Below are 12,608 nucleotides of genomic sequence, written 5' to 3' on the forward strand. Positions count from 1 at the left end.
CAAGCATGTGTATGAACGCGTCTTTGACGTGGAGGGGTTACACGTCAGAAAATAGCCGGTTTTAACTTCATCCATTCTGTGTGTACATGTAGACATGGGTCATACAAACTAATGTCACTGTCATGATCCTGTTTGTTAAGTGTTTTTGCTTCCCCATGTTTCATGTCTTGTCTTCCTGTTTTATTTTGTGATCACTCACCCCTGTTTCTGTCCAGGCTTCTGTTTGCACTCCTCCCTCCCTGTCTGCGTGCACCTGATTCCTGATTGCGTTTCCCGTACCTGTCTCCTATCTCCCCCATTAGTCTTGCATATATTCCCCTTTTGCGTATTGTCTCATCGTCAGTTCGTTGTAGTTCTTTGCTCACATCCCAGCCTTTGTCATAGTTCTATTCATAGCTTTTTGTGTTTGAATCTTGCTTGTTTTTGACCTTGCCTTTTTGCCTCCTGCCTTGGATACCTCTGCCTGGATTGACTGCCTTACCTGTGTACCAAACCTTGCGTGGAATAAACCTTGTTTTGTGATTTTACCCATTAGTGTCGTGCACTTGAGTCCAGTGTCATGCACTTGAGTCCTGCATCCCTGCGCTACGTTCATGACAGTCACAGTGTTTTCTGTCGTAGGGAGACGTCCCCCAGATAGAAAATGTTTCGGTTACAGAATCTACACTATGACGCATACCCTGCAATTTCAAAAAACTTCACTTTGGCGAGCGTTTTGTCCCGGATATCTGCAATGTCATGAGGACGAAAGCCGTAACTGCAACAAAAAGCCTCGCTGCCCAGTGCCTTATGCCATATTGTTCACAAGATCCTTCTGGCAGATGCGCCGTGATTGGTTGGGCGCTTGATTGATAGGGTGCTTGATTGACAGGTAGTGTGTGAAGTTATTCAAATATATAGTTGGGAGATACTGCACACAACATTATATGCATGTCTAACATTTATATGTACTGTATAGTCTGAGTGAAAAAAAAAAAAATTGCCTGCTGGGGATTAATGAAGTGAAGTTTCTATCCTCTTTCTGTCAGAATGTCACAGATGAATCAAGGGGTGTGTCCATGCCTCGGATGCATACCATATTTTTCAAATTATAAGTCCCAGTTTTTTTCATAGTTTGGCCGGGGGTGCGATTTATACTCTGGTGCGACTTGTGTGTAAAATTATTAACACATTATTATATCATTTCACATGTCATTTTCACACTAAACCGCAAGAGGGCGCTCTAGGCCTGTGTTGATAATTTCAACATTGCCGGTAACTGACGATGAGTCTGACGTTAGTGACGTAGAAGAGGATGCGGCGCATCGTCTACCTCCCGAGTTGGGGGAGTTGTTTAAAAGTGACACCGAGGATGAAGATTTCATTGGATTTAGTGATTTGGAGTGAAAACTGATAGTTTGGTAAACTTGTTAGCATGTTCTTTATGCTAGAGTTATCTGAATAACTCTTAATATGTTACGTCGTTACTGACATTACCAGGCATGTCAGTCATGTAACGTTAGTATACCATACACTTATTCAGCCTGTTGTTCTCTATTTTATTTTAATTTTAAATTGCCTTTAAAGATGACATGTACGTTTTTTGGTGTTGGATTTTATCAAATAAATTTCCCCCAAAAATGCGACTTATACTCCAGTGCAACTTATATATGTTTTTTCCTTCTTAATTATGCATTTTTTGGCTGGTGCGATTTATAATCCGGAGCAATTTATAATCCGAAAAAATACGGTAGTTAACGCTGCTAACAAAAACCACATCTATGTTTTCCTTGGTGAAAAATCTACTGCCAAAACATTTGAAACTCTTATTTATTGGCAATTGTAACCCTTGACTGGTGACCGTGAATATCTGTTAGGCTGTAAATCAGGGGTCACCAAATGGTGGACCGCATGATGGTTCTGTCCGGACCTGTGACCACTCCATGAGAAATTCACGAGAGTAGATTTTCTTGGAGAATTTTTTTTCTGACGGCCGTGGCTACAGACGGCAGGCGCTGCTCCTCCAGTTACGACGGTAATAGCTCCAATTACTTCAGCCAATCAGATTGTTTGTTTACCTGATGTGTCAGCGCACCTGGAAGTGCCGCTACCAATGTGAGACTACCGCTACAGCGGAGCACAGAGGAAGGGAGACAGGGAAGACAGCATAGCTTGCTTCAAACGAAGGGAGGGTAATGAGGGAAACCGCTGGTTAATACGGAGTGTACGGAGAAATTTATATTTATTCTTCCATCAGGCAGTTCAAACCATTTTACCTCATGTGCTCCAAATATGTAGAGCATTAATTAAAAATTGTAACGTGAAGCACCACTATGAAACAAAGTACAGAGCTTTTGAGAAAACTTGTTCCCTGAAGTCTAAGCTGAGGGCAAAATAACCAAGCAAAGATGCAAACGAATGTTAACTAAAGCCATAGTGGATTTTGGGGCAACATAAAAAATCTTTTAGCAAAGGGACAGTTGTGCAGGAGTGCTTAAACACTGAAACATTATTTGAGGGAAAACAGAAAGAAGAAATATGCGAAAATTAGCTTTATTACTAGTAACAGCAGATGTTACTGGTAATGCCCAGCTTTTGAGTGTGTAACCTTCCTTCACAAAGATAAGGAGCTCTTTGCTGGGTGTAACACCGCTATGAAACACATACAAGAGGAGGGGACATGTATGCAGCAATAAGACATGTTGACAAAGAGGGGCATTGATCTGAAGTGGGTGCTCTCTGTCACCACAGATGGGGACATGGTGGGAAAAGAGAGGGGGGCTGTGCCCTTGTGGTGGAAAGTTTTTAAGACAATAAAATAAGACAAAACAATAAAATCATATAATAAAATATCAAATCTTTCAGCACTTGGGAGAAACGGCCCCAGGAAGTCTCGAGGTCATGAAAGATTCTGCAAGAATCTAATCTGTTTTTAGAAGTGTTTGCGTAAATGCCAGTATCTTTTAATGATTGTGTCTGCACTAAATGTCTGCGTGACTGATTAGGTTATGTCATCAGCCATGTGAAACTGTTGACTTGATGTCTCTGCTAACTTCTTGAGGTCACGATGTACCTACTGAAACAGGGGGAAAGATTAGTGGAGAGCAGAGGGAACGAAGTTAAACAACTGATTCGCACCTCCCATAGTTACGCCTTTAGAGTATAAAAAGATATGTGATCCATTTCCTAGTTTATACTTGAAGTTTTTTCCTGTACCCAGAATATTCTGCAATAACATACCCAAGGACTTTGTCATCGTCTCCAGAGCTCTCATCATGCTTAGATAAGTATTTGTTGAATTTGTCTGTTTGTTAAACCTGTCTGTCTGTCAGTATCATCGATGATGTTATAGGACTCATACTCAACCTAGTGATGATATTACTGTATTGCTACTCAACTTTGATTTGAATTGACAAAATAAATATCTTGTGTTTACTACACTGTGTCTTGTCTTAAGAGAAACAAAACTCCCACTACAAAGAGGCGTCACGAACAGCGAGGGTTCTAAGACTTCATCTGCCGCCATTTCCCCCTCCTTCAGGCAGACAGATTGTACAGCGCGCAAACATAAGGTAAGCCTTTTGGCTTAAATATTGCATTACTGTCTGCCTGAAAGAGATGCTATGGATTCTGGTGAGATTTGTTTGCTAAACATAATTTTAAAATAAAATTGTTTATTTAGTCTTCCCAAAACTACCTGTGTGGGTCATCGTGGGTTGAGTATTTGTCTGAATATATGTTGCTTGGCATGAAAATATTTGTCTACTCTTTTCTCTTATTAAATTGGTGACTATCATTAAACTTTAGAAAACAAAAATAAAAAGGTTGAGGTATTAAAAGACAGTCTATTCGGCAAGAAAGTTTTGTGAAGACGTCAGATCCAATATTGAATCGGTAAATTATGGGTCTTCGGTTATTGGCTGACAGTCCATTTGCACACATAAATTATTTGTTTGACTGCTAAGGTCCGACATTTTCCGTCCTGGTGGGGCACAGCGGTAAAAGCCCACGGGTGGCCTTTGTTTGATCGTTAAAGAACAAACAAAGCTTTGAAAGCCACAATAAAAATTAGAGATTTGTTTGCTGTGTTTGGATGGAATTCACATCAGGTGCTACACGGTTTTCTAACTTCAGGGTTGGTGAAACTTGTGTGGACCGCACTTATGAGGTCACTTATGAAGATTTCTGATCAAGCTGATGATTGTTGATGACTTTTGACACCGTTCAGGCTGGTGTTCCATAGGTGACGGGAAGATAAACACATGGAGTGCGTCAATGATCGATTCATCTCCGGTCGTTGCGTAGAGCCTTGAGCTGGATTCCCATGTGGAATGTGGAAGTACGGCTGGTCCACCTGAGATCTCTGTAAATATTTGTCCGGACTGGGGTGGGATAATTTTTATGTTCCTATTAAACTCTTTCTAGTGCCATATTAATTGCTTAAGTGTTAGTGGAGATTGATAAATTGGTGATCTGCCTATAAATACCTGTCTATCTCTCTAAACATCTGCTCTATTCTCTGTCTCTCTCTCACCCCCTCCCCTTGGCCTCACACTTTACTTCTCTGTTTATCTGAAAAGGAATTTGTTGCATGTGTGTGTCTGGATGTGTGTGTGTGTGTGTGTGTGTGTGTGTGTGTGTGTGTGTGTGTGTGTGTGTGTGTGTGTGTGTGTGTGTGTGTGTGTGTGTGTGTGTGTGTGTGTGTGTGTGTGCAGTTGACAAGGACGGACAGAAGTGACACAAATGTGGATGAGATAAATTGTAGATGATTCAGGCTGTGTGTTAGTGCTGAGTGATAAACCGTCATATTTTTATAAGTAATATTTTGGTGTATTGGTGTCGAGTCTGTAATAGGAAAATATATTTTTGAGTTGGTAATTGAACTTTAGATTCTTGCATGATAACTGTGGTGTGAATGAACAGCGCTGTTATTATTTTTTGTTAGAGAAAACCAATGGTTGCCTTTCTCTCTTTGTTGATTGCGTTAAACACAGTTAAAGATTTATCCGAAAGCACCAATAATTGATATTAACTGTTATCCCTAATATTTTCATTTGTTGCACAATTTATTTTTCGATTTTTTTCACTGAATATTCAGAGTAAGCGTGGAATTAATTTTTCTAATAGTGGGTAAGGCTTAGATGTCTGGGGTTGGAGGCTATCCAACTTAAGAACACTGTTTTGGTTCATGTTGGAGGTTATCCAGTTTACAAACACCATCTTGTGAAAAACATTAATGTGGAGTTAAAAGTCATTTTTGTCATAAAATTGGGTTGTGTGATAAGTGTGTCACTCCATAGATGCTCACTGAAACAATTCTGACTTAGCTTGGCATAAATTAACATAAACTAGCATAAATTAGCATAGACTAGCATATATTAGCGTGTTAGCATGTTAGCTTAGCATGTGAGCTGGGCATGTGAACTTGGCATGAATTAGCATAGATTAGCGTACATTAGCGTGTTAGCATATTAGCTTAGCATGTTAGCTTAGCATGTTAGCATAGCATAAAATAGCGCATTTAATTGATTATACTTTAATGTAGTGGGCGTCACAGTGGCGCAGTGGTTAGCGCTGCTGCCTCACAACACGGCGGACCCGGGTTTGAGTCCCGCTCTGTGCGGAGTTCGCATGCTCTCCCCGTGTCTGCGTGGGTTCTCTCCGGGTTCTCCGGCTTCTCCCACCTCCAAAAGCATGCGCTTCAGGTTGATTTGCCGGTCCCAAATTGACCGTAGGAGTGAGTGTGTGTGTGAATGATTGTTTGTCTCTATGTGGCTCTGCAGTACACTGGCGTCGTGCCCGGAGTGTCCCCCGCCTCACGCCCTGAGACTGCCGGGATAGGCAGACTGACTTTAATGTAGTAGCTTTGGATAGCATAATAAGCTTAGCATTACTTAGCTCATCATTGCTAATTGTGAACGGTTAGTTGTTTCGGTGTCTTGAGGAGCTGTGCTGGCAGCGTGTGTGCAAAGCTAATACGAAAACATCCTAGATACGTGTAAATTGACAATTTGTTCTTTGTCTGTGGTTGGCTTGGGATATCTGAATACACATTTTTTTTTATTTTTTGTAGTTACTATCGTGCAGTTTATATAGAGATTTGAAAAAAAAGGGGGGAGTTGTAGTACTTATACATAAAATCATATAGACACATACATACATAATTCTACACACATAGAAATATTTTAATTTAATTCAACTACATTCAATAAAAGGAGCTTTTTACGGTTGGTCTGTGTTTATCATTTTACACTCTGATCTAAGGCATCTTTTAAATTGTGTGTTCTGTAATTGTGTGTCAGTATCATTTTGCACCATTTTTCACATCACAACATAACTGCTTATCTTCCATTCATTATCATACACATATACACATTTTACAACACTGTGAATCAGAACCACTCCAACCACTGTTAAAGAAATGATGACATTTCTGGAAATGACGGGGTACAGTTCAGAATGGGTTGATGGATATTCTGCTATTGTCCAGCCTCTGAGAAACATGATTTTTTTAAAAATGGAGCTGGAAATTTGCGAACCAGATTACTTTGGATATCAGAAGGACACACTGCTTTTGAAACTATTAAAACTTTGCTACAGCGGGCGCCGGCTTTGGCTCTTCCAGACTATGAGAAACCGTTCCAGTTGTTTGTGTTGTGTCGTCAGGGACATGCAGTAGGGATGTTAGGCCAGAAGATAGGTATAGGTACACACGCTCAATCAATTGCCTATTATTCTGTTGCACTAACGCCGGTAGAGCTAGGTTTGCCAGACTGCTACCAGCACCTGGCTGCCGCTCATTTGTTGTATGAAAAAGCATCAGCTCTTACTATGGGCTATTCGATAGAGATTTTATCACATCATAAGTTGATAAACTTAATTGAAAGAGGAAATTTGTGTTAACCGCACAACGGCTGACTGACTATCACCGACTTCTTGAATACCCGGATGTGACATTGCATGTCTGCAGGGTGAAAAACCTAGCAGACTCCATTCCACTCCCGTTTGAGGGAGAACCACATGACTGTGTGGCTGAGGCGGACAGATATGCTAAACTAAGGTCTGACCTGAGTGCTATCCCTTTGGAGACAGCCAACATGACATTGTACATGAACGGCTCGATGGGGATGGGGAAGCACTCAGAGCAGGTTGTGCAGTTATTGAGTTAAAACATGGCAAAGCTGAGATTGTTCGAATGGAAGAGTGTGTGCAGCCGTTTTCTAGCCAGTTGGCAGAACCAAAGGCTTTGTCTTATGCATGTGAGTATGCAGTGGGTAAAAATGCTAATATCTATACTGATTCTGCCTATGCACACGGTGTGTGTCATTTGTTTGGTGCAGTGTGGAATGGGAGAGGTTTCAGAAAAACTGACAGCTCTCCCATTCAGCACCGTGATCAGATCATGAAATTATTAATGGCAATGATGAAATCAAGATCCTTAGCCATAATAAAGTGTACTGCACATCAGAAAAATGATTCATGGGTTGCCAAAGGAAATGCAGCAGCAGATGAAGCAGCTAAAAGTGCAGCTTCAGTGAACAATAAAGCTATAATGGTAACTCATGCTGTGGATTTTGAGGAACAAATAACTTCTAAAGATTTGATATTGCTACAAGGAGAAGCTCCAGAAGCAGAATGCCATTTATGGCTTCAGAGAGGAGCTTCTAAGCATGCTGAAGGATTGTGGAGAAACCACGAGGGACGATTTGTTACTCCTAGTGGACTCCTGCCTTCACTGATTAATGAGGCTCATGGGGTAGGCCATGAGTCTAGAGGCGAAGGGATGAGAAAAATTCGAGAATGGAATTTTTGGGCTCCTAAATTACAACATTTTGATGAAGTGATTGGCCGATGTGAAACATGCTTGAAAATTCCATCCATCCATCCATCTTCCACCGCTTATCCCTAGTCGGGTCGGCCACCAAACCGTAAAGCCTCCTCACCATGACTACGCCTCGATATCCTGTCCATGAAAATCACAAACAGAATTGGTGATAAAGCACAGCCCTGGCAAAGGCCAACAGCTACTCTGAACAAGTTCGACTTACTGCCGAGAACCCGAACGCAGCTCTCACTTTGGGCGTACAAGGATTGGATGGCCCTGAGGAGAGGCCCCCTCACCCCATACTCCCGCAATGCTTCCCACAGTATATCCCTGGGGACTCCATCATACGCCTTCTCCAAGTCCACAAAACACATGTGAACTGGATGGGCATACTCCCAAGCCCCATCTAGGATCCCTGTGAGAGTAAAAAGATGGTCCGTTGTTCCACGACCAGGACGGAACCCACATTGTTCCTCCTCAATCTGAGGCTCAACAATCGGCCGGACCCTCCTTTCAAGTACCTTGGAGTAAACTTTCCCAGGGAGGCTGAGGAGTGTGATACCCCTGTAGTTGGCACACACCTTCTGGTCCCCCTTTTTAAAGAGAGGAACCACCACCCCAGTCTGCCACTCTGTGCTCATAGAGACCTGAAAATAACACCACATAAAGCTTTAACCGGCAGGTCAATGCCTTCTCCAATTTACAAAACAGCTAAGGGACCTTCTCTTGATATTTTGTCAAATGACATGAAATCATATGTCAGACAAATGACTAACATCCACAGGAGCATCTCTGCTCGTGTTATCTCATTACAGGCAAAAGCTGACCATGAGGAGACTCCACCTTCAGTGACACCAGGAGACTTGGTGTACATAAAGGTGTTCAGACGAAAGTGGAACATCCCCCGACGGGAAGGTCCGTATGAGGTGGTAAGAGCCACTTCCACTGCAGTGCAGGTCAAAGGATCCCCTACGTGGCATAATTTAAAGCATTGCTTAAAAGCACCCATTGACATTTTCAGTGACAAAGATGAAGGCCAGAGGAAGGATTCGCTGGAAGGGGGGAATTCTCCATCTTCTCCTCCTGGCTATGATGGGGATGATGATATAGCACAGTTTCCAGTTATTCAATTCCCCAAAGAGAAGTGATACCAATAATGATGTTAATAATCTACACAGCAGAATTAGAAGGGAGATAAGGAGTAGTCCTGGACGTCACCGAACTCTTCCACAGGCTGGATTCACACTAACAGACCTTTTCCAGGTCCTACAGCTCCATTGACAGCCAAAGGTGCTGAAGGCCCACCAGGCCTGCGACAACTAACTATCACTTTCTCCCATCTCACAGAAAAACAGGCGGATGTCTCCAGAGAAATGGATGTGTGTGAAAGTGTTTGTGGTTGAAAGTATCAAAACAAAAATGTTCTGAACCTAAGTGGACAGGTCCCTTCCAAGTGACTGAGCGAACGGGAACTGCAGTCCGTTTGCAGGGAAAGGGGGACACGTGGTTCCACATCTCATCTACCAGACCAGCCAGAGCCGACAGAGGATCTACTCTCCCTCCACAGGCTGGTGAAGGTGCCATTCCAGACCCTGATCTGGAAACAGAGGTTGCAGCTCTTGCAACCTCAGAGAGTCCCTCGGCTAAGGAACCAACAAAGACAACGGCCTCAACTGGGGACATCGTGTGTTGAGTCGTTGAGGACGTCGGTTGTTTTGGTGTGAGAGGAAAAGATCCAGACAACTCATCCCAGAGGAATAGATGAGTGAGGCATCCCTCTACAACGCGCACAGCAGCAGCAGGGACTCCTGCCAGAACTCACCCACCAGTGTGAGGGGAAGTCTGACTACAAAGGGGGATGTATAGATTCCACTCGATGTCAGTGAAGCAGGGAGAGCCTCACACCATTAGGGGTTGGGCTCTGGGGGAATGTTCTTGTTGCCATGCAGCCAAGTACGGGATGAGAACACTGTGAAGGGCTGATAACTTTGTGTCACCAATAAGTATTTCAGTGATAACTCATAAACTCACTACTAGATATTGTTCAGTTTTTCAGTAATCTTTGTTTTTCAGTAATCAGAATGTCATAATTCATATTAGAAGTGTGTTTACTTGATTGATCAGTAGTTTAAAATCCTTTTAAAAATATTTTTTTAAATAATGAGTTAAAATAAATAATGAATTATTGTAAAATTTAGTAATGATACATCTATAGATGAAAGGGTCGTGTTCAAATGCTTTGGAGGCTACTAATTTTGGATTGTCTTCTCTGCAGGCTAAGAAAGTGATCGCTCAGTGAGGGTCACAGAGGAATTTTTCCCCAAGAATGTACTCATCGGGGTTTTCGCCTCCGTCTGTAGTGGAAGAATAGTGAGACAGTAGCCATAGATCTGCGCCATCTTTGTTAAAAATTGGATTGTTGCATTTTATTAAAATTCCCAGTTTTGGTCCATGGCTTAAAAGCCATGGAAGGGGGGAATGTGATGGAAAGTTTTTAATACAATAAAATAATACAAATAAAACAATAAAATCATATAATAAAATAGTATCATTTCTTGACCCAAAAATCTAGAGTCTGTGTGTCTCAAATCTTTCAGCAAGAATCTAATCTGTTTTTAGAAGTGTTTGCATAAATGTCAGTATCTTTTAATAATTTTGTCTGCCCTAAATGTCCGCGTGACTTATTGCGATAAGAGAAGGCCCTCTGGCCAGCTGACTTCTTTTTTTACTGTGGAAACACACAAGAGACCTGTATTCTGAGAGCGGAGAGCCCTCATCGGAGTGTACGGTTTTAGCAGATCAGACATGTAGGTTGGAGCAAGCCCATTCACACTTTTATATGTCATTAAAAGTAATTTAAAGTCATACATAACATGAATCGGAAGCCAATGTAATGAAGCTAATACTGTGGACAAATGTCCTGGTTTTAGTTAAGATTTTTGCTGCTGTATTCTGAACCATCTGCAGGCTTCTTATACTAGACCAAGGCAACCCCTGATATCACCTTGACTGGTGGTATCAAAAACTACACAATGGATCTGCATCACCATCCACTAGGGGAGTCTGGTTCCATTTAATTTGGTTCAGCTATGGTTTGGGTTTTGGCAGGGATAATCATGCAGTTTTTTTTTTTCTAAGAACAATGACTTAGGCATTTATTTGGTCTGTACTCAGAGTGGTGGAGACCTCAGCAATTGGTGACCTTTGTTTCGGCTGGTGTTTCATGGCCTACCGCTGAAAAAACAATTGATCCATAATGACAAAAGAGGAGAATAACAAACACAATGTTATCCACTGCGAATATGAGAGTGTAAAAATGTATGACAAATTATATAAGAACACTGAACAAATGAAATATGACAGAAAAAACTGATGTAATGAAGGCAAAAAAGTGTTTATTATGTGAAATTTGCTTTCACTGCATACTCTCACAATCAAATCGATGACTTTTTTTTGAGAGACTGGGACAATCTATAAGAAAGTGGACTTAAACTTTTCTAATGACTTTTCCCTGTCATTTGACAGCTATCTGCATTCGTAGGTGATCAAAGAATGACAGTACTAAGAAGAACAAAGTGCTATTGCACTACTATGTATTACTGTGAACAATAGTTTATTCTTATAATTTTGCACTGCTTTATTAATTTTTTTCTAGCCCTTGTTCGCCCCTTTGATTAAACAACAACCAAGAGCCTTAAGTGGCAGTGGATCAGTGGTAGAGTGGTTTGACTGTTTATCAGATGGTTGGTGGTTCGATACCAGCCCTGCAGTCCACAAACTGAAGTATCCTTAGGTACAATACTGAACCCCATACTGATACTGAACCCTTAGGCAATATGGTGGACCTAAAATTGCTTGCAGTGGCTGTTCTACTGGTGTGTGAGTGATTGCATGAATGTTACTGCTCCTTAAAGCAGGTGGTGCCTGTAACCTTCACTGTACCATTTATAACCGTTGGAGAAAGCAATATAAAGACTAAAGTGAGAGTAGATATTCACCGTTGGGTAGTGACTTCAACTCTGTGTCCAGAATCTCCACAAAATGTGTTAGATCCCTCTGTGAGCAGGGTGTTGCCTCCGAGGAATTAGCTGGACTCATCATTTCTTGTTTTTTTTCATTCTGCGTCCGCGCATAGACATTGAGGCCTGGGATCTTCCTTGAGAAAAGAGTTGTAGTGAGAGACAGCTGAACTGAACACAATCAGTTCAGCTTGGAGCAAGTTGTGCACAAATCAAAGGCCACAGTAGGTTAAATATTCAACATAATGTAAGTGTAAATGGAAGTAATTCAATACGTTCATGCACATAGACACAGTCCAGATGAATCCAACAGGCCACCTTTGAGATGTGATGTAACAGAGATTTTCATTATCTCAAGCAGCCACTCTTGATGGTGCCATGTCAATATGGAACAGAGTCTCTGGGGAATGTTTCCAGCATATTGTTGAATTTATGCCATGAAGGACAAAGGTGGTTGGAGGGAAAAAAAGAGGAACCAAGACACTCTTAGCATGGTGTATCAAATTAAGTGACCATCAACTATATGCCGACTATAAGTATTATTCAATCATGCAGTTTCCTCATATCATCTGTAACTTTTTTTTTTTAATTTCCATGTCAGCATCTACACATTAAATATCATTTTTATTGTTTTCTTAGTATGTCTGAAAATCTTCATGACCCAGTGCCCTTTTCCCTTGAAAGCACATTTTGGAGAGAAGACATAATGCAACATTTCAGAAAGGGCAAACTGCCTATATTTAAGCTTTTATTACTGATGGAGGCTAATGGCTGACTGAACTCTA

The 12,608-nt window shown here is 41.5% G+C and overlaps 1 protein-coding gene across 6 annotated transcripts in view; it reads right to left on the minus strand.

Annotated features, from left to right (window-relative positions):
* Positions 1-12,608, minus strand: part of LOC137600376 (VPS10 domain-containing receptor SorCS1-like) — a 278,303-nt gene that overhangs the window by 7,440 nt on the left and 258,255 nt on the right. For 4 of the 6 annotated variants that reach the window (XM_068321971.1, XM_068321970.1, XM_068321968.1 and 1 more), the window contains one exon: positions 11,803-11,960. In XM_068321971.1, the coding sequence (XP_068178072.1) occupies positions 11,803-11,960 (158 nt within the window). Of the gene's footprint in view, positions 1-11,283; positions 11,961-12,608 lie in introns of those variants that run through there. The other 2 variants (XR_011036931.1, XM_068321972.1) reach the window with 2 other exon arrangements.

The sequence above is a fragment of the Antennarius striatus genome, chromosome 8 (genome assembly GCF_040054535.1).
Source record: "Antennarius striatus isolate MH-2024 chromosome 8, ASM4005453v1, whole genome shotgun sequence".
Taxonomy (NCBI): Eukaryota; Metazoa; Chordata; class Actinopteri; order Lophiiformes; family Antennariidae; genus Antennarius; species Antennarius striatus.